This window comes from Pteronotus mesoamericanus, unplaced genomic scaffold (genome assembly GCF_021234165.1).
Source record: "Pteronotus mesoamericanus isolate MK-2021 breed Mesoamerican mustached bat unplaced genomic scaffold, CSHL_Meso_final scaffold_165, whole genome shotgun sequence".
Lineage (NCBI taxonomy): Eukaryota > Metazoa > Chordata > Mammalia > Chiroptera > Mormoopidae > Pteronotus > Pteronotus mesoamericanus.
In genome coordinates, this window is record NW_026555307.1 from 4647301 (window position 1) to 4673174 (window position 25874).

The following is a 25874-nucleotide window of genomic DNA, read 5'->3' on the forward strand; positions in this document are numbered from 1 at the left end:
GAGCGCTCCTCCGTCCTCCCAACGGGCCCTGGAGGAGCTGGGCTAGGAGGCTTCTGCCCCTGTCCTCATGCCTGTGGTGTCAGCATGGGCCTGGCCAGGCTGATGACCTTTGCCTTTTGCCTTCTAGCTGAGGGACTCAATCTCATGGGCACTATGGCACTAAAAATATGGGCACGGGGTAGAGGAAGCCCATGGGTCTTGTAGGCCTCAAGGCCCTGGGAGATGCTACTTGACACTTTCTTAAGAGACAGCAGTAGAGGCTCGCACCAGTGGTGGCCAAATCCATCCCATCCTGTCTCAGGGCCTCACTTGCCTTACCTGCAAACTAGGGTGAGGCCGTGAGTTCTGAAGATCTGCTACTCACTCCATAGGGATTTGTGGGAAGAAAGGCAGTTATGAAGGCAATCCCTGGACTCTCCTGGGGGGCCCAGCCTCGACCTCGCCTTGCTGGGCCTGGGGGGTCACACTGGCCACTTCCTGATCTTTGACGTCCCTCTGGGGTGGTCCCGGAGAGGGAGTGCCTGGATCAAGCGGCAGAGCCCCAGTGCAGAGAGACTCCTCCAGAGCTTGCTGGTGCCTTCCCCACTGGCTCCCCGTGCCCCCAACCCGAGGAAGCGCACCCCCACCCCTGTGTTGTTCATAGATCTTTTCGGGAGAAGCCAACAGGGCAGTGCTGACAGGGAACACTGTCTGTACCTTGGGGCTTTCTTCACACAGGCTTCTAAGAGTGGGATCTCTCTTTTTTTTTTTTCCCAGGAAAAACTTTTTTTTTTTTTTTTTTGTGCAAAACACCTCCTCAATAAACAACATGTAAACAGAAATAGCTGCTTCAAGCTCCACAAGTGTCTCACTGTGTCTTCAAAGGCTTGTCCAAGGAGGGTCGTGGGGAGGGCTGGAAGGGGCCGTTCTCCTCCTCCTCGGGGGCAGCCTGGGGGTAGACCACGAAACACAGCTTCTGGCCCCAGTGTGTCATTGATTCTGAGGACAGACAGACAGATAGACCTTGGGTCTGACCCCGTGGGATAGGGGTCCTCAGGGAGCTGCTCCCTCTGTGGTGGGTCCTGGACACTCGGGCCACATTGTGGGGAGACATTTGGTGGTGGTTAGGCCCTGTGTTGCCAGAGCAGCTCAAGAGGGAGCTCTAGGGCAAGCCTCCACGAGGGCCCCATCCCAGCCCTGGCTCCTGGGGGAGGCTGCCCGGCTCACCTGTGAGTCTGTGCACACACTTTGGTTTGCTTCTCCAGAACACTCCCAGGAAGAAAATGGGCACCCCGGTGAGGATGATGATGACGCCGACCCCACACACCATGGGCTCTGAGATAAAGCTGAAGACCAGCAGGAAGGCCCAGAAGACCAAGTATGTGGCAGGGACAAGGAGGTTCACCTGTGGAGAGTCAGCGGCGTACCAATGGTGCGGGATCCCCCCTCCTGTCTCACAACCCTGGGCGCCCAGCACTTTCCCCCCTTTCCTGGAAGCTGAGGCCTGAGAGGTCGGCCCCCTTCTGGCATCAGCCCATTGTGCTGGAAGCCCATTCATTCATGGATGGCCAGTTGGCTAAATTGTTAAGGTTTTGTCAAAATGTCAGCAGGTCTGAGCTCCACACAGTGACTGGATGTGGACTTGCAGCTTGCGCTTGGCTGAAGGTCAATTTTTTTTGGTCTGCCACATTTCAGGCAGTGAACACTTCTCCAGCTCAAGGATTTAGATGCAAACACTCAGGAGGACTTTTAGCTCAGTTTAGAGTCTTTTGTTTTGGTGTGGGCTCATGGAATCTTGTGCAACCATGAACTAGTGTCTGAGTCTCATTTTCCAAAGCACCCACCTTGTGGGGTTGTTATGAGATCAGTGCACACAGAGCCCTGATCAGGTAAACCTGGAACCCGCATTGCCGTCATCACCTGCCACTGATGCCCAAAATGGGTGAAGTTCTGATAGTTTCCAGCACGTCCTACCCCAAGCCTCACCTTGATGGGCCTGTGGAGCGCCGGCCGCCTCCAGCGCAGCACGAGCAGGCCCAGGATGGTGACGCCATAGCAGAGGTAGTTGATGAAGGACACGTAGTTGATGAGCGTGTACGTGTCTCCCACAAGCATGATAACCGCCGTGGCCCCGCACTGGGAGAGGACCGAGCTGAGGGCTGGCCTCCCACCTGCCTCCCGTCACCCCTGCAGGCTGTCCTGGGCCTTCAGGCTCAGCCCAGCAGGCCAGGGAGCCCTGGCGCTCCCCACTCCCTCCATGGGCTGCCCACCAGGAATCGGGCTCCTCCCTGCCACTACCCACGTTGCTGAGAGGCTCAGGCTCCCTGCCCTACCAGCCTGGTCTCCCAACTTACGCAGACGAGGAGGGCAGGGATCGGGGTGCAGTGTCTGACATGAATCATGGCCAGCAGGCTGGGCAGGTGCCCTTCGCGGGCTCCAGAGAAGCACAGCCTGGGGACAGAGATGGTGGGGGCCGTGAGCCTGGCCTTGGGTCTCCCCGCTGGCCAGATCATGGACCTAAGCTCTAGACCTGATGACCCTCTTGAGTAGTCACCTCTGACTCCCTGCTCCGGGCCCCAACGGCACCACTAGGCAGTTTCCCCCTTTCTAGCCTGCCTCCCTCTTGTGTTCTGTTCCTCAGAGTTGGGGTCAGACATCTGTTACTGGGAAGTTCATTGTCCAAGCTTCAGGAGGACCCCACCTGGCAGGATTTCCCTGTTCCAGCACTGCTCGCATGCCAGGCCACCTACCTTGCCTCACCTGGACCACCCTCTTCCCAGTCCAGTCACCTGGAGGAGGTGAACAGGTAGCCGTTGATCCCTCCAAAAGTGGAAAGTGCCACGGAGACAGGCATGACCCAAGAAAAGTAGCCCAGCAGCTTCTCCCCGAAGGTCTGAGTGAGCACAGGAGAGAGGCAGTGCGTGAGGGTGGGCGGGGGCAGGGCAGGGCTGGCGGCCAAGGGGGGCCCTACTCACCACGGCCACTGCATTAGAAGCCAGCAGCTCCTGGGGGGACATGGCAGTGAAGTAGGCGATGTTGGTGAAGGTGTACACAAAAGTCACCAGAGGGATGGAGATGAAGATGGCTCGAGGTAGGTTCCTGGGGGCAGGGGTGGAATGCGTCAGGGTGCGTCCTCTGGGGGCGGGCTCAGGGGAGCGGAGGAGGGCCAGGGGCCATGGCTCCATCTCCTGCTTCTGCTGGTGGCCTTGGGGGCAGGGGCGGGGGCCGCGCTGCAGTCTGTCTTGCCCCCGCCCGCAACCCCCTAACCCAGCCAGGGCACAGGCTGGTGGGAGGAAGGGAGTGGGGGAGGGGCCATACTATATCCTAAGGGGCAGGCCTAATGTCCGCACATAAAGAGAAAATTACATACAGCCCAAATCAGCCTTGAAAATCCCAGAAGTGCCCTGAGAACTCCACCCACAGACCTAGGGTGCCCCTGGGACTCCCTGTCAGCCCAGCTCCCACTGGAACTGCTCACTATGGAGTCCCTGGCTGAGCATCAGATGGAGCCACTGGCATCATCTGCAGGGACCATGTTGTGCACACATGTATAATTTTTGGCTAAATGCAAATAGCTGGACCCATTTACAGTGGAATGATGATACTCAGTGTTTCTGAGGCCCCGCAAGAAGCTGTGACTTGCCCGCAGCCCTGCAGGGCCAGGCTGAAAGACAAGCGTCCTGGCTGTCTCTCCAGAGCCATTCCTGTGGGGCAGTGGCGTGGTCAGGCAGATGGCCAGACCGAGTCACAGGTGACAGCAGGCCTGTGCAGGAAGGCTGCCTCTCCCATTGCCCGGCCCCGCCCTCTCCCAGGGCCCAGCCCAGCGCACCACTCACTTCCGAGGGTCCACTAGCTCCTCAGTGACATAGTTGAGGAAGTTCCAGCCACTGAAGGCAAAGGAGCCCTGCAGGAAGGCCAGGGCCAGGTGACCCACGGAGGGCGTCATCCAAAAGTCGAAGGCATTGCTGGGCCTCAGCTCCTCGAAGTGTCCTGGAGGTCCAGAGGTCAAGGTTCAGTGTCAACTCCCCAGCCCTGGGCACAGCCCCACCCTGGCCCTACCTTGGAAGATCTGGACAAAGCCCATCCCAATGATGAGCGACAGGGCCAGCAGCTTCCCGCCAGTGAAGATGTCCTGGATGCGTGTGGCCCAGCGCACACTGGAGCTGTTCACCCACGTCAGGAGCACTGGGGAGGAAAGGTGAACGGGCGGGTGGGCCACAGCCAAGTCTGCCTCAGCTGCCGGGGACGCATTCCCTGCAGCAGCCAGAGTGCAAGACGCTCCGCCCTGAGGCTGACCTCTCTGGGGCTGGGGGCTGGCGGCTGGAGCCGCTCCCCAGTCCCCCCACACAGGGCAGGTAGCAGAGGCCCAGCCCCGCCCCAAGGTGGGTACTCACTCAGGCAGGCCATGGAGAACACGCGGGAGGCTGCGGCTGGGGGGATACAGTTGGGGAACACGGGCTGCAGTACGTAGTTGGAGAAGGTCATGGAGATGACAGCCAGGCTGGTGGGGTACATGATGAGCACTGCGCTCCAGAGCAGCAGGAAGCTGAAATGAGTGAGGGCCCGAGTGGCATGGGCATCGCATCCATCACCTTCCTGGCAGAGCAGGCCCAGGTGCGTGGAGAGGGGCTGCACCCTGGGTCCTGGAACCCATGGGCTGGGGCGAGTGCTGGAGGCCGGCTTTGGTCCAGGGAGGCAGGTTTCGATAGACTGCATTCAGCAGTTAAACAGCTACGTGCTGCCCTTGGGCAGGTATTGAGAGCCATTGAGGGAACCAACCACCTCTCTAGTGGCCACACAGCCCCTGGCCACAGGCTGTTTTCTGTTCTGGGATCTGCGATCTCGGTTCCAGCTGCAGCTCTCAGCAGAGCCTGGTGGCTGCAGATGGCTGACTCGGAGCTGTGATCCCTAGAGACCGCACCTCGAGGAACCCTGGTTTGGGGTGGCAAGTAATTTACATCCCTTCTTCCCCAGTTTTGCCTCTGCAGGGTGCCCATGTAGAAGTGGGGGCTCGCCTCAAGGCTGTGAGGCCCTACCTATTCCAGGAGGCTCTGCCTGGACCCAGGGGACGGCCTGTCCCCCGGGGGTGGTCCTAGCCCCGGGTCCAGCTCTTGAGGGTGGGGATCGCCTCATCCAGGGACATCATTGACCTCTGGGGCACCAAGTCTGGCATCCTCCTTTTGGTCCTCGCCCTTGCTCTGTAGCCCTGCTTCCTACCCCTTGCTTTGCACCCTCTCCCCAACCCCTTGGTTTCTGGGGCAGCCTAGCTCCTTGACCCTCCCCGCTGCCGGGTGCCCCTCTGCACAAAGCCTTGATGCTGGGTGCCTCCAGGCTGGATCCTCCTCTCCTTCCCACCTTGTCTAGTATTCTTTCTAGCTGCACAGCACAATTCTGCTGCCTCAGGCCCCAGACCCCTCTGAGGACTCTATCCCCAGAGGAGAGCACCAGAGGTGTGCACGCCTTGCCAGGGCCACATCCACGGCTGCCTTGCTGAAGCCCCCTGATCCGAACTTTATACACTTCAGCCTGGACTTTTTCTCTGTGCTCCAGAATGCCCCACCCCCAACCCAGGCCAAGACCTGACTGAGCATTTCCCCAGATGTGCCGCAGACCCCACCAATGTAACAAGCCCCATCCCCAACTCTCCCCCTCGTCATTCCAGGAACCACTGTCTTTGGAGCCCGTGCAGTGGGAGAGCAAACATCACTTCTGCTGCACCCGCATCTCCCTCACACCACCCTGGCTACACCACCTTCCCCTCTTGAACGGGGCTCCTAAATGATCCTGGAAACTTCCTGTACCTCTGCTGAGGCCCTCAGCATGGTTCAGCTGCACAACTGCAATAGCTTTGGCCTCCTTCCACCCCCAGGCTGCCCCATCCCTTCCAAACCCTGTTGCCTACCATGGATCTGACAAGCTGGCCCAGGCCATCACCCTCCGTATGTGCTCTCACTCCTCCCTGCTCAGTCAAGAAAAGGCCACTCTCCCACCAAGCTTTGGCACAAATGTGGTTTTTCTGGGGAGCCTTCCCTAGGTGGTTGGCACCCTGTTCTCTTGGTTGCTGGGCCGCCGCTTCTCGAACTCTCCCTCAGAGCTGGGGTCCTCTAGGTTTTAATGTTCGAGGGGTGGTTCCCCTACTGCACCATGAGCCATGTGAGAATGGGAACACATCTTTCTATCACAGCATGCCCGGCCCTCGGCACACAGTAGGTGCTCAGCTAGTGCTCACTAGTGAATAAAGGAGGACTGGGGGCTACGCAAAAGGGAACTCTTGCAGGGTGCTGATAGGAATGTCATGACGCCCCCGCCCCCACGTATGGGCTTACTAAGATCGAGGCCATCCTGGCCTGGATGCCAGCAATGACCTAGAGGATTCAGATAGTAAGGGCCTTCCCATCTGGAAGCACCGGGCGGCAGGGGCGTGGGGCTTAGAGACAGCTTTATTTGAAAGGAAACAGAGAGGTCCAAAGACCAGCTGGAGTGTCCAGCTTGAGTGGAGTGGGCATTGGTCCTGCCCACCCTGGCCTTGGAAGGTGACCCAACAGCCCCACCCCCTTCCCTCTGTCCACCCCCACGACCTTCCTGTGATGTGAGGAGCAGAAGAGGAAACCCAGGTCTAGACCCAGCTAGCCATCCGTTCCGGAGAGGCTCCCCCCGACTAAGTGGCTGGTGCCCCACACTCACCCAACCAGGCCCCCGAAGATCTCCGTGACATAGGCATAGTCCCCGCCAGACTTAGGGATGGCGACTCCCAGCTCCGCGTAGCAGAGGGAGCCCAGGGCGGTGACGCCCCCGCCCAGGACCCAGACGAAGAGGGCCAGACCCACAGAGCCAGAGTGCTCCAGGACCCCCTTGGGGGAGATGAAGATGCCGGAGCCTATGATGTTCCCTGCGGGGGAGATGGAGAGGCGTCACCCTTCTCTGTGGGTCTCCGGACGGACGCTGTAGTGAGGAAGAGAGCCCCCCAGGCTGCTCCCTGGAGGGGGAGGGAGGAGAGCCTGGAAGGAAGTAGAGGACCCTCAGCTCCTCAAACCCTGCAACCCCACCCTGGACTCACCATCTTCCCTCCTTAGTCCCTGGCATGAGAGTGGCACCTTGTCCATTCAGCCAGGCTCCCCTGCCAGAGATGGGTCCGGTTTCGAGTTCCTTTGCCCATGCCCCTCCCCACACCAACTTACTCCCACGAGGTAGGGCAGGCACAAGTGAGGAGGCTCAGCCATGTGAGTAATGGCAGAGTGGCGGCCACTCTTGTGCATTCCCACAGGGCCCAGGCTCAGCCCCTTGCCCCCAGCTGAGGCCTCCAGTCTTCTCAGCCTCCAGCCACCTGTCCTACTTCCAACCTGCTGGCCAGAGCTGGCCTTCTAAAGCAAGACCTTGACCATGACACTTTCCTGTTGGTTGAAGTCCAAACTCATAGAGCGGCTCAGGAGGTGTTCCTCCTCTACGAAGCCCTCCTTGACCGTGCTGGATTGGGCTCCTCCCCCAACTTCACAGCACTGTGGTTCCGCAGACCCTGCCCACACTTTATTTCTTTATCTTCCATCTCCCTTTTCCCTGTACAGGAGCCCCTCTGCCTGCTTTCTCTCTGGCCTGGGACCCAGGCTGCAGGCACAGAATCCAAAGAGCCCTTGGTTCCCGGCACCGTGAACATATTCCAGGTCTTGGGCAAGGGCCAGTGGGGCATGTTTTCAGGGCTGGGGGCTGGTCAGCAGGCATCATGCAAGGAATAGAGGAGGCAGTGGAGTGGGACGCTGGGCTCGGCCTGAGGTCTGGACGCGGCCTGCCTCTCCATTTGGGAGAGCCCACTGGTTGCAAACAGAGTTCACGGCTCTAATCCCAGAGACCTCATAGGCAATCCCAGCTGGGGCTCAGGTCACCTTTCAAGTCCTGTCTGTACAATGGGACTATGATGAGGAGGCAGTGAGATCCTGTCGGGGAAGCCTTCGGCTATACCCAGGTGTACTCTGCATCTTCTTGGCACGATTCTGTGTATTGTCTACAACCTCACCTGCTTCCTCGGAACATAGTAGGAGCTCAGTACACATCTGTTGGGTAAACTAATGGATGAATAAATGGCCTCATGCCCAACAGGGCACCAGTGCCTTGATGTGAAGGGCCCATTTCCTCATCTATGGAGTGGGGCAGCACTCTCCACTCGGTCCACCTGCAGGGGACTGCGAGGGGGAGCAGAGGGCGTGGCTGGCTTCCAAGGCTCGGGTGCGACTGCAGTCTGCTTCAGTATGGAAGGCCTGCCCTGGCTCTAGGGCTGACGCTGCGTCCTGGGCATCGGGGGCGGGGGCGGTGCTCCCTTGACTCACAGTGTCTGGGAGTGGAACAGTGGGAAACGCTCAGGGGCCAAGCCAGGGTCTGCAGAGCAGGTTCCCAGGATTAGCAAGACTCTGAGCACCCACTTACCCCTAAGCTAAGTTAGGGTAAAGAGGGGACAGTGTTCTGGGTTACCTGGGTATCATCGTCTGTGCGCACAAATCTGGTCGTGTCACTGGTGATTTGTACTAGGGCCTGCCCCAGAAGACGTTATCCCAGAGTCCACAGGCCACATGAATAAAAAAGCAATATTGCTGGGACCTGGGGCTCAGTCCCTCAACAAGATCGCCCCCACCTGCCAGTGCCCTGTGGGGGAGGGCACATCCATCAGGGCAGAGCCCGCCTGCTCCACCTGCCAGGCCACAGGCGGGTCTGGAAGAGGACACAGCTGTGGTGGCCAATCTGCATGCATTCCTTGTCCACGGTGCTACCCTCCACCCCCACCCCCGGCCGACACAGATTTCCAGTCTGGACAGCCACGACGTCCCACTTGGTTTTCCAGTCACATCCCAGGAGCTCTAAATACATCCAGATAAGGATGAAAGAATTCCTGTCCTCTAGCCCCCAGAGGTAAGTTGTACCCTCAGCCTGCTTCCAGCAGGGAGAGGGGCAACCTCCCTCGCCTACCATGGGGGCCCAGGGTCTGGGTGGGCTGTTGGGTTTCTAAAAGGCCTTTGAGTTCACTCTACCCGGCAGCAGAGTCTATGTTCTCAGGACCTGGTGGAGTGGGCTTTGCCAAAAGCAGTGAGGTTGGAAGCCAGCGGGGGCTGGGTGGCCTTGGAAGGAGCTGGGTGCATTCGGGCTGGGGGCATCCAGAGCCCCAAGCCGTCTGCCCTGTGGGGACCCCACCACTCTACACAATTCAGCCTGGTGGGGTCTCATGGACTAGCCCTCAAGGGAGGCACACCTGGTACGTGTCCTTGAGGCTGTGGTCTGAAAGGGGTGCATTGCTAGCCTGTGCCTAGGAGCTAGAGACTCGAATGCTGAGATCTTGGGATTCAAATGGGTTTGGGGTGAGGGACCCCTATTGTTCTGGGCACAGGGGATCGGGCTACAGTGAAGGACTACTTCCCATGTGGCTAAAAGGGACATGTGCGCTAGCTAATGTGTCGTGTCCTTGGGGGCCTCTCCTTATGGGCCTGGACGACTGCAGGTTTTTTGTGCTAGGAGCTGGCAGAAAACCCTGTGGAGGTGCATGGGCTGCCCTTGACACCACACACGTGGGCTGGGTGGGGCTCTGCAAGGAGCCACAGGGGCTGTGGGCTGGGGTGAGCAGCGGAGGGTAAGGAGCGGGAGGGAGCACGCTGAGGACAGGGCTGGGGGCCTCCAGCACTGGGATGATTCCAGGAGGTGTGGGGAAGGGACCACAGGGCTGTAAGGAGGGGCTTCGGGGGTGCCTGCCCGGCTCTCGGTGGTGGGGGGCGCCGGCCTCTCTTCTCGGTCCTCATGTTCAGGCCCAGCAGAATCAGCTTTCCCTGATTCGGGGAGTAGCAGCGGGACAAGCCCAGCCCTAAGGGATCCTGCTCTGGAGGAAGAGGGGGAACAGGAACCAGGGCGCATGGGACCGGCAAGGACACACCGCTGAGTGCCTGCTCAGGAGTCTGATGGTGGGCTGGAGAAATGTGGGTTCTGAGGTCTCCCATCTACCCAGTGGGATGGCTGCTCTGTGGTGCCTGCAGGTCCTCAGTGGGGATGAAGCTCCTGGGAAGGTGGGTGAAGATGTGAGGAGGCCCCCTCCACTCTCTTCTTTCCCCTCTTCCCTCAGCCCAAGCTGGGTGGCTTTTATCGCATTAAGATGTTTGGCCTGATGGGGCTTACCCAGCTCCTTGGAGGAATGAAGAAAGGGCCATTGTTCCCAAGGCCGCTGCGGTGTGCGCTGACCTATTTCTGAGAGGCAGCGGCGGACCATGGAGGTCGCAGGGGTGGACCGTGGAGGTCGTGGCGGTGGAAGGAGCTGGCTGTCTGTGGAGTGTGTGTGGGGAATGTACAGTCTGACTTGGGGAGGGGGCAGGGAGGTCCTGTCAGGCTGCCGGCAGCACCCTTTAGCCCTAGAAACACTTTCAGGAGTTGGCTGTGTAGCCTCAGGCCAGTGCTGCCCTTCTGGGCCTCAGTTTCCCCTTCTGTGAGGTAGATGTGAGATGTGAGGCCAGGGGGCAGCAGATGGCTGGTCCAATCCTGCCCTTGGCAGAGGCACTGCCAGGCAGGATGCATGTGTCTTATACACCTGCATGGGGCCCAAGGAAATAGTCTGCTCAGGGCCCCCTGCCCCCCACTGTGTAGGTCTCTCCCCAGCTCACTGGCCTCTCAGAAGCAGCATCACCCCCAGGAAGCCCTCTCGACTCCTCACCTTGGCCCCTATCACCGGACCCTACCCCACTGCCATGGTATCTGGAGGACGGCCAGGAAGTGATTCCTTCATCTGCCACACTGAGGTAGGATCTGTGCTGGCCTACTGAGAGGAAGGCCTGAGTTTCCCCAAAAGGACAGGTAACTCACAGGGCTAGGTCATCTTATATCCACCTTGCCCATCTCTGGCTCAGAGAGCATGGTCGCATTGCCCTGCTGGGTTTGATCAGGGGCTGGCCATGGGCCAGGCCTTCTTCCTTTGCCCCCAGCACCTCCCATTAGGACATGATCCATGAGACATTTGGCCCTCAGATTCTCTGGAAGATACAGAAGCTCCAAAGAGCTCCAAATTCCTATTAGTAGGTCCTAAGGCCCACAGGCCATGGGCAATGGCACTTGCTAGTTGAGAACTCCCAGATCTGGGTTCAAATCCCAGATCCCTCGAGACAGGGGCTGTGGACATGGTACTTCATCTCTCTGAGCCTTCTCATCTTCAAAATGGGGAGGCGAGGCAGTAATGCAGCATGCTCGTACCCTTCCTGGCACATCGGAGGCTCCAGGAAGTGCCTTAGGATCCTAGCGTCATCATCCACCTTACAGACACCTCAGGCCACTCCATCTGGCCTTTGGAGACCTAAGTCCCACGGGACCGCAACACCCTGGGGTCAGAAGCCAGGGCCCTAATTTGGGGGCCCTGCCGTCACCCTGTACTTCTAAGCACACAAATGTCCTTACAGTGAGCATGTGTTAGCACCCCTTTTGGGGGTCAAAAATGCCTGCTGAGGTCTTGGCGGAACTCTAGGGAGGCGAATGGGGTGCTTCCAGGACATGACTGGAATTGCCAATTGGCCGGCATGTACGTCTGGCCCAACCCGCTTTCCTTTGCGAAGGATGAGCAGAAGTATGGAGTTCTCTCTGCCTGGCCCGCTCAGCCTGGCCGGGCCTCGTCTAGTGAGCCTCGCCTGTGCCCTGTCTCCAGGCTGAGTCTTGCCACGTCTGTAGTGAACTCCACGCTGCTGCATCCAGCAGTCAAGTCCCAAGCCACATTGTACTTGCCTCATCAGCAGCACCTGACAGGTTGACCCCTCTTCACACAGGGCAGCCTCCTGGCCCTCCCCCCAGCTCACTGGCTGCTCAGACTCCCTGCTGGTTCCTTTTCATTTCTCCTAACTCCTAGACAGCAGGTAGCCCACGGCTTAGTCTTGGGGCCGCTTCCCTTTTCTTCCAACCCTCATTCCATTGGAGACCTGATTCATAGCCCCAGCTCTGGCAAACCCCAAATCTATATCCCTAGCATGGATCTCTCCCTGCTAAACTGAACCTGCAAATCCAATTGATTACTCAACAAATAGAAATTGCACATTTCACATGTTCAAAACAGGATTCCTGACTTCCAGCCCTCTCTTCCCCTAAGTCTGATCTTCTCACAATCTTCCTGGATCAGTGAATGGCAAACTGTAGCAGCTCAGACCCAACCTTGGTATCACTCTTGCTTCCGCTCCTTTTCCCGCATGTCCTCATACATCCTTCATCATCACAAATCCTTTGGCTCTACCTACCAAACACACCCAGAACTGAATCTCCTCTTAATACCGCCAACATTGCCACTCTGTTCTGAGCCACTGTCATCTCTTTTTTTTGTTTTTTAACCCTCATTCAAGGGTATGTTTATTGACGGGAGGGGGCAGAGGTGTAGAGAGAAACATTGCATCGATTGGTTGCTTCCTGTACAGGTCCCAAACAGGAATTGAGCCCTCAACCTAGGTATGTGCTCTGACTGGGAATCAAACCTATTTCCTTTTGGTGTATGGGTGACTCTCCAGCCAACTGAGTCACCTGCCCAGGTGACTCAAGTGCCCTCCTAACCAGACTTCTTCTTCTGCCCCTGCTGCCCACAGCCTCTGCTCCAATAGTGAGCTCCATCCCATCCCAACGCACCCCCGCCCTTCCCTGCCCCTCCTCTCCCTCCCCATCTCACGCCATCTCTCTTCTGCTCAAAGCCCACCTGGGGCTCCCATCACATAAAGAGGGAAGGCAAAGTCCTTGCTGTGGCCCACAAGGCCTGTGTACACAAATTGGACCCCAACCCACTCCTGACTCATCTGTTATCTATAATCCCCCCTCCTGCCTTAATTTTCTCACCTTAGCACACGTCTCATTACCCTGTCGGCTGAACCTTCAGCTTGTTTATCTTGTTGGCCCTTTGACTTCCATGCTGGAATGCCAGCTCCAGCAGGACAGGGATATTGTCTGCGCTGCTCCCTGTTGTGTCTCCAGCACCGAGAACAGTGCCCAACACTGTTCAGAATCTAACTGTTAAATGGACGAACAGGTGTCTAGTGCTGGCAGGCCCTGACCTTGTCAGAACCACCTTGGCCCCCAATGGCTTCCCAGAGCACACAGGGCATCTGACCCTGGGCTGGTTGCAGCCTCAGGTCCTCAGTTTCCTGCTCTCTAAATTGGGGTTGTGATGAGGCACAGAGAAGCCTCTGCGTGATTTCATGCCTCCTCAGGTTCTTCCTCTGAGCAGCTCAGCCACCTCCAGTCCTGAGGACCACAGAGAGGGGCCTGGACAAGGCTGGATGGGCAGGGACTGGTTCCTAAGGAGATGGGATTCATGAAGCAGATCCCTGAGTCCCCGAACATATTTGAGCCTGATCCACAGAGACCTGCATGGGCTGGATACTTGAATCAAAGAGAGAAAGTTAAGACAGGATAGCTTGATCAGTAGACCTAGGGGTGACTCCCACTCTGCTGGACCTGGGCACATCCCTTCTTTGGGTGGAAGGGTGTGGATTGAGGAGAAGCTAGCTGAGGTCCCTGAGTCGGGACAGGACACTCTGTATGTACAGCCCTGGGTGGGGTGTGGGAGATGGGAGAGATTTCTGTCCATCTGTTTGTTCATCTATCCACAGTGGAATGTAGAGCTCAGTAAATCCTGGTTGGATGAGCTTTCAGCTCAGTCTTAACATTCCACCATTAAGGACTATGAATCTAGCCCCAATTTTACCCAGCACCAGAGCAGTATGAAGACAGGCAATGGACTGAAAAGTGAACCCACATCTGCTCCCAAATCCTGAGTCCATCACCTGCAGTAGTGTCATTCAACTTCTAGCCTCAGTTTCTACATCTGTGAAATGGGTATACAAATTCCCTTTTTGTAAGGCAGGCATGAGAATCAAATGACAAAAAGGGAGAACATGCTTTCCTAATGTGATAAGAGGTGGTTTTCTGAACAGACAGTGGATGCGGCATTGTCTCGCCCAGCCCTGACACAGCTGGCTTCTTCTTGCCTGCTGGCCTGATCCCTGCTGTTGTGTTCCCAGAGGCCAGCAGGTGCTGTCTGCTGTCCAAAACACATTTTAGGTGGAGTCACATTCCAGCCCAAAGCCCTTCCATTTTGTTCCATCCTTGAAAGCCCCATTCCTGAGCTTGGGACAGGGCAGAAAGGTCAAGGGAAGAGGATTTTTGGATCTTCTGGGAACACGTATCTGGAAGTCTTAGAGATAAGTTCAGTAGCTGGTAACACACAAGAAAGATTTTGGAATATAATATAAAGTTCTCAAGACTTTTAAAGCTAGAATATGATACTTTACAGACATTTTAGACTTTGACCAGGTTCCCCAGGGCAGGAAGGTGGGGTAATAAATGGGAGGTGAGCCCTCAGAACAGTGAACGGGGAGTTAGTTGGTGGGTGCCTTCAGGGCAACAGATGAGGGCAGTGCAGACCCTGACTCAGTCCACACCTGTCTCCTCTCTCATCTTCTGTCAACTTCTGGTCCAGGTTGATGCTTCCCTGGTCTGTCTTGCCCTGTACAGCCTCTTATCTGCTGTTACCCTTCAAAGCTCCCCAAGGAGGGTTGCTGAACCACCACTGAGTGTCCTGGACTGGGGTCAGGTCACCTGTGTTTTGTTCCTGAGTCTGCCACCATTGGTGGCAGAGTAGGAATACAGCTCAGGGATACTTAGGGCTTACAGCTTAGGGCTTGCTGAGGTGGCCCAGGAGGAGCACTGTAGCGGCTCCAGACATGCCTCTAACCCAGCCTCTTGGCCTATCCGTGATGTGTGGGCTTCCCCTTCCTGGGGACACAGCGTCTGGAGAGAGTGTGGACTGAGACAAAGCTCTGACCAGTACCTTGGCCAAATCCCTGGAACCAGCCCTTCCTGCCAGCAGACAGTCAAGCAGGGGCACCCTAGGCCAAGAAGGCCTCAGGGCAGGGACAGTGCTCCTGGGAGATGCCATTCCAGGGCCAACAGGGAGGCAGAGAGCTACCAGCACAAGGGCTGTGCTCTGGGGCAATTCTCAATGTGAACACAGGGTCTGGCCAAGGGCCAGGCCTCAGAGGTCTGGGGATGGGTGGGCGGCAGATGCACCAGCACCTCCGACTGGCTGCGGGGTGATAGATGGAGACCAGTCAAGGCCCCTGCCATTCATCCTTCCAGCCATGACTCCTAGGACACAGGAGGGTCTCCAAGGCACCAGGTATGGACACGGGCGCAGGACTGGGTTAGCTAGTTCCTGAGAAGTCAGTGTTCATGACTTGGGACAGAAAGAGGAAAATCCTGCCATTGTTCTCACTGTTCCCTGAGCCCTCTGTCTACCTAGAAGTCTGCATATGAGGGCAGGACACGTGGACTCATTCTCAGGTGAGGAAGCTGGGACCAGAGAGCAAGAGGATGAGCGTGCCTGTTGGGATCCCAGCTCAGGGAGCAGCTGGCTGTTCCGCAGGCTTGGTCTGCCCCATGCCAGCACTGCCTCCTCCAGTCACTGGCTGCTCCGCCACCAGTAAATAGACTCTGAACCTATTTCCCCACTAGGCTGGCTCTGTTTGTCCAGACTACACACAGTCCCTCCTGTTTTTGAACTCTAAATCACTCACTCGGTGTGGCACTTGGACTCTGCACATAGTAGGGACTTAGCTTGAGCCACAGCCCAGATCTTGAGGCCTTAGCTGGGTCAGCCTTCCCAGCCCCGACACTTGCAAGGCTCCTGCACTTCAGCCAGGACCACAGTCCTCTCCATTTCATAGATGAGAAGACTGAGGGTAATTGCAGTGCCCAAGCCCCGTAGCGGAGTCATGATTCCAGAGGCGGATGGAACCCGCGCCTGTCTGAGGCATGAAAATTCGGGGCTCCTAGGGAGGTGGGACTAACAAGCCCTGCGGCGCCACACTGCAGGTGCTCTGGCGATCCCCTCACCTATTGTCCCACGGTCGCAGGCCGGTAGGAGGGCCAGGGGAAGGGTGCGCCTGGTCCCAAAAGGCTGTGTGCCTCAAGCCTCTGGCCCTGCATCGTAGGCACCCGCCCGCCGGGGGCCCCGCTCACCGATGATGATGGTGCAAGCGCTCAACAGCCCGATCTCCTTCTTGAGCGTCACCCGTTCCGAGGCGCCGGGGCCGGGCCCTGGGCCGGGGGAAGGCGAGGGCGCAGGGCCGGCGTTCCCGCGCCCGCTCGGCTGCTGCGTGGGGCCGGCCATTTCGCTGTCCAGCTGCGTCCCCGCTCCCTGCGCTGTCCCGTCTATCCGACCGGCCGCCTGTCCGTCGGTCCGTCCGTCTGTGGGTTAGCTCACCAACCTCGCAGCCCGGACAGCGCTCACAGGCGGGCGCATGCGCTGGCGCGGGGCCCGGGCCGTGGGCCCGGGGCGGCAGGGGCCAGGGAGCGGCGGAAGGAGGGCCGGCCGGCACCCCTCCCCCACCTTCCTTAAAGGAAACTCCCCCGCGGCCCCTCTGCTCAGTCCTGGCCTGGGAGCGAGGGAGAGGCCTTGGGGCAGACCTAGGAAGACCTTCCTAGTTGAGAGAAGGAAGGGACCCTCCTGCTGCCTGAGTTACATCCACTCGTGGGGCGGGGTGGGGAGCAGGCCCAAAGGCAAGCCTGACCTTGCCCTGAGGGGGACCGAGGAAGGTGGCAAAATGAGAGCTGCCTGTGTGCTGGGACCCACTGTGCACCAGCGCTTCCATCCTCCGTGAATTCTGGCACGACCCCCCAGCGCGTGTGGGCCCGGGAGGGGGTGGAGATTGGTGGGAGCTGAAGGCCAGAGACACGGGAGCGAATGGCAGGGTCCAGTGTGTGAGGTGCAGCCCTAGGGTGGCTGGAGCCTGCGTCCAGGAATCCCTCTGAGGGATCAGGCGACTCTCCGCGCCCACCATCAAAGTGTGGAGAGGCAGGGTCGGGTGAAAGTTCTGGAGCCCCCAGCCCTCATTCAGAGAGGCCCTATTGCCTGGTGGGAGCCCGGCAGGGGTCTGCCCGGCCCCGCCTCCGCCAGGCTCCGGGCTGCGTCTGGCAGGTTCCATTTGCAGACGTCTGGTCAGTTTGCAGTCGGGGATCAGAGGAATAGAACTGGTCTTAGGCCCCACGCGGCCCAGTCTGGCTCCAGGAGACGAGGTCACCCCAACTGCTGGGAGACACAGAGAAAGGGGCTGTGGCCCTTGAGGTCGCAGGAGGAGGTCGGGCTTGCGGGAACCGAGGGCGGTCTCCTCCTCCCGGAAGCCGTCCGGATTGCGCCGCCGGGACCCGCGGAGCAGACACACGGGAGGCCGCGTCGGGGGCCACCGGGGCTGCGGGCGGGGCGAGCCTGGCACGGTGCGGCCGGCGGCGGAACAGCCTTTGTCCTTTCCTGGCGGCCGCCGCGACGCGCCGTCCCCTGCATGTGGATGAGGCCGCGCCAGGCGCCCCGTCCTTCCCCCGCCCGCGGCCTCGCGGCTTGCGGGGGGCCCCGCTCGGGGTCCGACGGCCGCTGGGCGGACCGGGGGTGGGGCGGTGTTTGGGGCCCAGTCCTGAGCTGTGCGCTGTGCCTCGAGGTTCGAGCTTGGGGGTGCAGGCGTTTGTCGGATGAGAAGGGTCTTTCGAAGTTGGCGAAGCGAGGGGGACGTCCTGGGGTCCTGGGGGCAGGGAGCAGGATCGACACTGAGTGGACGTGCTGGGGGCACAGGCAGGGGAGGCCACCCGGAGAAGCTTCAGCCTTCACGGTCCCGTCGGAGCCGGCATTCTTGGCGCCTTCCGTCGCCCGCCCCAGAGACGCGCTTTGCCGCGGGAACTCTTAAAGGAGCCTCGCGCGGGGGTTGGGAGGGGGTTGGGAGGGGGCCGGGAGGGGGCCGGGAGGGGGCCGTGTCGGGGCCGCGGGGGCCGGGGGTGGGGTGGGGACCGGGAGTCCGCAGAGCTCTGGAGACTTGATCTTTGCGCGTAGTCTCTACCTGCCGGTTTGACTCGCCACATCCAGCTACTTTCTCAACGCTACGGCCCGGGCGGGACTAGCGCACCCTGGGGTTGGCGTGAGTCTCACCAGCCAGCAAGGAGCCTTTGGTTTGCGAGGGTGAGCCTCTCCTTGGCACCTGAAATATGGAGTAACTGTTCGAGAAGGGCGGGCTCTAGCGCACTGCACAGGATGGAATTTGCGTGCTGTTGTCCGGGCCCACAGTTCAGGGGGTCCTTTCAGTGGAATTGAACTAGAACCTGCAAACCCCAATGGGAAGAAAAGGTTGGTAAAACTGTTTTACCATAGAGTCAATCAGTACAATTTCCCACAATAACCGAGAAAAACAAGGAAAACGATAAGGTCTTCTGAGTAGATTCAGAAAAACAGCCATCCACGATTTAAACAAACAAAACTCTAAACAAATTAGAAACAGAAGAGAACTTTCTCAGTCTGGTAAAGGTATCTACCCAAACCCAAATCCCACCAAGAAACAAAAGAAACAACAAAATCCTACAGCTAAAATCACGCTGAATAGTGAAATGTTGGGATGCTTCTCCACTGAGACTGGAAATGAGAAAGAATGTTAGCGTTCTTCAGTTATACGCACCCCTGTGCTGCAGGTCCTAGCGCCTTGAGTAAGGCAAGAAAAGGAAGTAAAAGGCACACTTTTTAGTGAGCAAAATCCAGAACACTGACAATGCCAAACGCTAGTGAGGATGGATAGCAATAGAAACTCTCATTCATCGGTGGTGGGAATGCAAAATGGTACAGCTACCTTGGAAGACAGTTTGGCAGTTACCTGCAAAACCAAAATAACTCTTAATGTGGAATCCAGGATTCATGCTCTTTGATGTTTATCCAAAGGAGATGAAAACTTATATCCACACAAAAACCTGCACATGGATGTTTATAGCAGCTTTATTCATAATTGCCAAAACTTGTAAATAACCAAGATGTTCTTCAGTAGGTGAATGGATAAATAAACTGTGGTACATTCACTCAATGGAATAATATTTAGTGCTAGAAATAAATGAGCCTTCAGACCATGAAATGACATGGAGGAAAGTTAACTCCATGCTACTAAATGAAAAAAAGCCAGTCTGAAAAACAGTAAAAAGATATGAAGATAGGAAAAGAAGATACATAACTGTCATTTACATGTGACGTGACTGGGTAGAAAATCCAAAAACATTTATAAGTAAACTTAAGGTTAATTATTTAACTTAGCACTGGATATAAGGTCAATATAAAAAAACTAATTGTATTCCTATATACAAGCAACAATTAGAAAATAAAATTTGTATTATAGTATAAAAGTTAATACCTAAAAATAAATCTAGTAAACTCTGTGTATAATTTCTACACAGAAAATCATAAAACATTGCAGAGAAATTGTATAAGATATAAATTAATTGAGGGATTTTCTTTATTCTTGGGTTGGAATTTAAGATGTTTCTTCTAAGTTGAATTATAGAATTGATCTATAGAGCCAATGCACTCAGTCAAAGTCCCAAAGGGCTTTGTTGTGATTTGCTTGGATTTTTTTTTTTTAATGAAACTTGACAAACTGAGCCTAAAATATAGGTAAAGAAGAACAAAGTTTGAGGACTTACACCATAGTTAGGGAGGTAGTTTGGTATCAGTGCAAGGGTAAGCAAGTCAACCCGCAGAACAAAACAACAGTACAGAAATGGACCCATCTATCTATGGGCTCCTGGTTTATCACCTGGAAGCTGACATCACAAGGCAGTGGAGAAAGGAGAGACTTTTCAATAAATTGTGCTGGATCAACTGAGTGTCCATATTGACAAAAAGATAAAAAGACTCATCTTTACCTTACACCACACTGTAACACCAATTCTATGGACATCAATGTGAAAGGTAAATGCGCGTTGAAAGGTAAAACCATAAAGATGCTAGAAGAAGACTTAAGGAGGAGAATAGAATAGGAAACACTATCAGTAAAAAAGTGATAAATTGGGCTCCATTAAAATTAGAAACTTCTGTTAATCAAAAACCATGATTAAGAGAGGAAAAAGTAAGCCACATGTGAGAATTAAAGTTATTTCAATATACATCTGATAAAGGACTTGTATCTAAAAAAAATATGAAAACTCCTACAAATTGGTAGGAAGAAGACTTTAAATAGGTGCTTTACAAAAGAGGGTGTACACATGGGTGGTAAACTTCCGAACAGGTGTTCAACATGGTTAGTCATCAGAAAAATACAAACTAGCCCTGGCTGGTGTGGTTCAGTGGATTGAGTGACAGCCTGTGAACTGAGAAGTCACTGGTTCGATTCCCAGTCAGGGCACGTGCCTGGGTTGAGGGCCAGGTCCCCAGCTGGGGGCTGTGCAAGAGGCACGAGAAGCAACTGATTCATGTATCTCTCTCACATCTGTTGCTTCTCTCCCTCTCTTTCTCCCTTCCTTCCCCTTTCTCTAAAAATAAATAAAGTGTTAAAAATAAGAAAAAAATGCAAATTAAAGCCATAATAAGATACCACAGCACATTCACCAGAACACTTAAAACTAAATACCAATGATTTGTGCAGTGTTTTGGTAAGTCCGTTACACTCACTTCAACAGGAATAGGACACTAAACACGTCCCGGGCGTGGCCCCTGAGTGGGACAGGGTCTGTGCCGGGGTCTCTGGGCCCGCTCTTTCTCCACCAGCTCCTTACGGGCATTGAAACCGCTCAGCCCTCCCACACCAGTTCTGGCCTCAGCCCTTCTTCCTCTTACCCACATTTCCAGCCCTGGTATCCACTCAGGCAACCTCAGTTTCTCCGTAACTTTCACCATCCCGATCCCAAAACACTCCCTGTCCAAGTCTGAAGCATGTCTTTGTGGATGGCTCTTGGGGACCGCTCTCTTCTTCGGTATAATGGAATTCTTGGCCCTGGGCATTGTTACTGCCCTTTCTTGCCCCCTTCTCTCTCCTCCCTGGCTGGACAGCCCCTACTCATGTCCAGTCTTAACACTCCTTGGACAGGAGTAAAAACCAAGGCTCCACATACCATATGCCTAAATATTTCGATGTTCCATGTGACACTCTGCCATGAGCCACCCGCACTCACACCCTGGCCCTGCACCGCACTCCCTGAAGCATGCTCTCCCCAGGCCAGTCCTCATGGCCACTATCAGCTGAGGTGTGTGGGCCAAGAATAAATGAATGATCAGGCTTTGGTTAGAAATTAATTTTTCAGGTGGTAATCAGAGTGTTGCCTATAGGACATGTATATAGCTTATCTTTGGGCATAACTGGAAAGTTCAAACATTGAAGTACCCAGGCCAGATGAATCAAGAGTAGAATCATTTCCTTTGCCTCCGCCTACTTGGTTTTAGTATTTAGCAGCTTGACTACAGTGACTCCACTGTATTTCTTTCCTCTTTTCCTCACAGGGAAGGGTGGAAGCTGGGACAGTGTCAAAGACTTCTGGGACCGGGCACACGCCTAGGATAGGGGCTGGCCTAGTAACCCTTTCCCCCCACCTGGCTTTTCCAGCCTGGGATTTCCAGGCCATTCTAATCCCCTCTCCAGATGTCACTGTGGAACAGAGAGTAGAGGAAACACTGTTTCGGGGAAACCGGGCTGCCTGGACATTCTCTTGGTGATCTAGGGCAGCCAGCAGGAAAAACGAAAGCGTCCTTTTCCCCCTTGGTTTCCCTGGGTGGGTGCTGTGAAGCCCTCCTACACACACACACACACTGCTTTTAGCTCAGCATCTTTCAGCCTTGGCAACGTTGTCCCTCTATTGCACTTGTTTCCCTCCCACAATTTACCTGTGTTCAGTTAGTTATCAAGCTTCAAAATATTCTGAGACTGAAAAAAATAACAAACAAACCCAAAACACTATTTGATGCTGTTGACATTCTGGTTCTTCCTGGTGCGGGGTCCATGGGAGGAGCCACGTCGTCCAGGCCTAAGGGCCCAGACTGCACATTCAGTGCTTCTAGGATGATCAAACAAAGGGTGTGTTGCCACACAGGACCCTCATCCACTCCCTCCTGTGACTGGGACCCATTTTCCCGTCTGCACCTCCAGAGCTTTGACTGCCCCCGCTTCCGGCCTTTACCCCTTCATACCCCACACGCCACCCAACACTCCCCACAACCCGCCCTTTCCTCCAGGCTGACGACAGCTTCTGGGCCACTGCAGGGTTGCTCCAAAGTGCACGTCTGACCCCCCGCCCCATCTGAAGCTGCCCGTGCTCAGTACAGCCGTGGAGGTGATGCTTCGGTAGGAAGATCATGTAACTTACGGTCCAAGCTGGGACACTTTTGAAAATGAAAGGGGGTGCTAGTAATAGCTACACCAGGATAGTAGATATAACACAGGATGTCCAAGCAAACTGGGATGTGCGGTCACTATCCCTAAAGCTACTCACCCCAGTTCTGCATGCTCAGATGTTGGTCCCCACCTGGCCTCGACCACGCTGTCTCCCTGGCCTGCACCCCCTCACATCTCTCTTGTGCTCAGTTGTCCCTTGTGAATAAGCCTGGTCATTACCTTCTCCAGGAAACCATCCGGGTCCCCACACTGGATGATGTGTCCCTTCTGTGCCCATGTTGCCACCTTTCCTTGCTGCTTCTCTTCCCACTGGATGGGTGCTCCTTAAAGGCAGAGACCTGGCCTTCCTCCCAGCACATAGCAGGTCCTCAGTGAAGATTCCCAGGTGACCTGGGAATTACGAGACGCAGGTTCTAGCTCTGGCCAGTGTGGCTCAGTTGGTTGTAACATTGTCCCATACACCACTGGGTTACAGGTTCAATTCCTGGTCAGGGCACATGCCTGGATTTTGGGATTGATCCCTGGTCAGGGCATGTTTGGGAGGCAACTGATCAATATTTCTCTCTCAAATCAATAAAAGACATGTCCTTAGGTGAAGATTTAAAAAAGAAGAGAGAGATGCAAGTTCTAGTCCCAGCTCTGTGACTGACTTGTAAACTGGACGAGTCACTTAACCTCTGTGAGGTGTGAGGTGTGAGGAGTGGCGGTGGCATATGATCCCTCAGTACCAGCAGCGGTTGTCGGGGGAAGCTTGCCCAGGCTGTAGCGTTTGTGGGCCCACTGGTCAGAAGAGGGAAATGGGGGAAGGGAGAGAGTTCATATCTTCCTATGTCACCCCATGTCCTCTCCTGAGGCTCCTATGGGCACAGCCCTGTGCAGACACCAGTTGGTGATGGTGGAGGCTGTGGGTAACTGGAACCACCAGGGAACATGGGAAATTGGGGCTTGAACCTCTGCTCTGAAACTGGGCTCTCTTTTTCTTCCTGGTTGTCTGAGCCCCCAAATCTGGCTGGACCTGCTTCCTAGGTCAGGGCACCCTCCAGCCTTCTCTTCACTCCAGGACACCCGCCATTCCAGGAGGTGTCACCAGAGGGCAGCCTCTTGGTCTCTGGGATGGACCCTGGTAGCCTGCCTCTGGGATATCAAAGAATCCTGCAGGACGGTGCCCTAGGGGATTGGGGAGGGCAGGCCAGGCTTCCTGGGACCAGGACTCAGCATGTCTGGGACCACTGGAATAAGGTGGGAGTCAGAGGAGTCCTTCCCAAAGGCTGCCCAGGCGTCCTCTGGAGGCTGCCTGAGGGGGAGGCTTGCCTCCTGGCTTGAGAAGTACAGGGGAGGCCCCGGGGACTATGGGCGCTGGCCTGGGTCAGGAAATTCATAGTGAAACCAGAGAGATCTTGTAGTGAAATTCATTCCACGCAGCACACCTGCCTCGGTGCAGAGCTGGGGAGAGACTAGGAGGCGACAGAGCCTCCTGCGGTGGCGGTGGCATGGGGAGGGCCCAGAGCTTTATCTGATGGGCCCCAGTCTTTCTCACAGCCAAGTGGAGCCACCCTGGCAGGCCAACCATGGCCTGGTGAGCAGGGGATCTGCAGGCCCCGTGGCCCAGCTTCCCCACCTGCCCAGCAGGCACGGAGCCAGTGAGCCTGGGAAAGGCGTGGGCGGTGGAGTGGGCGCCACTGGAGGGGAGCAGGCAGCGTGGGGCTGGGCACCGAGGCAGGTCCCTCCGAGGCTCCAAACCCCAGCAAACATCAAAACCAGTGACAAAAAATTGGGGCAATCTAAGTGTGTACTTTGAACAAACCATCGCTTTTAATGTGAAAACAAGACTGCACATCACCAGATACTGTTTGCCTCTGAGAACACACGGGCCCTGGGACACCGCAGGACGCTGTTCCATGGGTGTGGCCTGTCCTTTAGGTGCCCTCCCCCCAGCTAGAGCTCCCTCCAGTGGGGGCGCCCTGTGCCGACTGATGCCCGAGCCAAGGAGGAAAATGGGGGATCTGACTTCCTTGGGTTGTGGGGAGTGAGCCGCTCTGGAGAAACTGAGGCCCGCTTCTCCCAGGACCCTGTCCAGAGGGGGCCTGCAGGGTCCTGGGTGCCCTCAGAAGGGTCTGAGGAGGAGTGGTCTCAGTGTCAGAAGGGTCTCCCTACTCTCGGCCGCTGGCCACCATGCTGTGACCACCTCTCTGGGTGGGCTGGGCTGAAATCTCCACTAAAGGAGGGGGTTCGAATCTGGCTCTGTCACCCCTGTCCTGATAGGAGCACCAGTGGTGCCAGGAGTCTCAGGCCCACACTGCACCATTGCCAAGGGCCTTCAGGACCAACATCTGTTGGAACTCTTTTTTGAGAGGAACATGATATGCCCTTTTTAGCCCATCTTATCAAGGGGAGATATGTGAAGTCAGGGTTCTATGCCGCTCAGCCAGCTCCAGGCTGCCTGTGGGTGGAGGCCCCAGTCAGGCTGCCAAGACTGGGTCCTGCTAGGAGGGGCTGGCCTGGCCAGGCCATGGGGTTGGATCAAGGCATTGTCTGGGGGAGGTGGGAGCAGGGCAGGCACTGTGTTATCTCCCCATTTCGAAGAGGAAAAAGCTGAGGCACAGAGTGGAATATCAGTCCAAGGTCACAGAGCTGATAAGTGGGAAGCTGGGATAACCAGATCCTGCACCTGCAGGCCCTGGAAGGCATGGGCCTCCTCACTCCTATCCTGCCCGGGGGTCCCTCCTGGCACTCGCCCAACCTGCCAGCTTGATGGGACTCTGGTCTGCTGAGGACCTGATGTGGCCAGCCTTGTGGGTCCACAGGGAGCCAGGTGGCTTCTTCTTCCCATAACTGCCTGTGGTCTTGAACAGAGGTCTCCAAACAGGTCAGAGGACGTTCAGCCCCTGCTGTGCACCCACCATGGGCTGGAACTGCTCAGACCTCCCTCAGGGAGCTGTTCGTAGACCCTGCCCCCCAGGCCAGCCTGGGCTTGACGGCCTGCTTACTCTCCCTTCCATGGCCCCTGCCTCCACCTGTTCCCTCAGTGCCTCTGGGGCTCCCTGCAGGGACCCCTGTCCACACTCGGTGATTTATGGGTCTGTAGTTTCCACTCTGATGTCCACTCCAAGACCCAGTTCCCCTCAAGCCGAGAGTCCCACAGGCCACATCATGCCCAGGCCTCCAGTAGCCTCCCTTATCCGGGGGAGCGCCTCATTTTGCTGCTCAGGCAAGAACCCGGGGGGTTCCTCCTCGTCCTGCTATCCCCCACCTCCCATGAGCACCTAAATCTGATCAATCCAATCAGAGCCATTGCCCCTTTTATACAGAATTTTTTTTAAAAAAAATTCTCACCTGAGGGCATGTTTATTGATTTTTGGGAGAGAAAGAGAGAGACAGAGAAACATCTATGTGAGAGAGTAATATTAATGGTTGCCTCCCCTATGTTCCCCAACCAGGGATCGAACCTGCAGCCTAGGTGTGTGATCTGACTGGGAATGGAAGCAGTAACCTTTTGGTGGATGGGATGATGTTCTAACCAACTGCACCACCCGACCAGGGCTATAAAGAATCTTATAATGCCTTCCCGCCATTCCAAAATAAAATTCATACATAATTTAACCTACCATCATAATTTTAAAAATCTGCCCTGGCTGGTGTGGTTCAGTGGATTGAGTACCGGCCTGCTAACCCAAGAGTTGCAGGTTCGATTCCCAGTCTAGGGCACATACCTGGGTTGCAGGCCGGGTCCGTAGTAGG

The 25874-nt window shown here is 56.1% G+C and overlaps 1 protein-coding gene across 1 annotated transcript; it reads right to left on the reverse strand.

Moving 5' to 3' along the window:
• Positions 1–847: 847 nt before the first annotated feature.
• Positions 848–16141, reverse strand: SLC7A10 (solute carrier family 7 member 10). The gene is made up of 11 exons (XM_054588841.1): positions 15976–16141; positions 6664–6868; positions 4374–4525; positions 4039–4164; positions 3816–3969; positions 2955–3078; positions 2769–2872; positions 2334–2430; positions 1966–2115; positions 1207–1384; positions 848–978 (listed from the first exon to the last, which is right to left on the reverse strand). The coding sequence occupies exons 1-11, from the start codon at positions 16124–16126 to the stop codon at positions 848–850; spliced, it is 1572 nt and encodes a 523-aa protein (XP_054444816.1). The 5' UTR covers positions 16127–16141.
• Between the last annotated feature and the right edge of the window lie 9733 nt (positions 16142–25874).

Excerpts from the sequence above, each read along its gene's own strand:
- SLC7A10 (XM_054588841.1), bottom strand. The coding sequence starts at position 16,126 with ATGGCCGGCCCCACGCAGCAGCCGAGCGGGCGCGGGAACGCCGGCCCT. Across the intron at positions 3,970-4,038 it reads CTTTGTCCAGATCTTCCAAG|GACACTTCGAGGAGCTGAGG; the intron begins GTAGGGCCAGGG and ends CTGGACCTCCAG. Across the intron at positions 1,385-1,965 it reads CGCTCCACAGGCCCATCAAG|GTGAACCTCCTTGTCCCTGC; the intron begins GTGAGGCTTGGG and ends GACTCTCCACAG.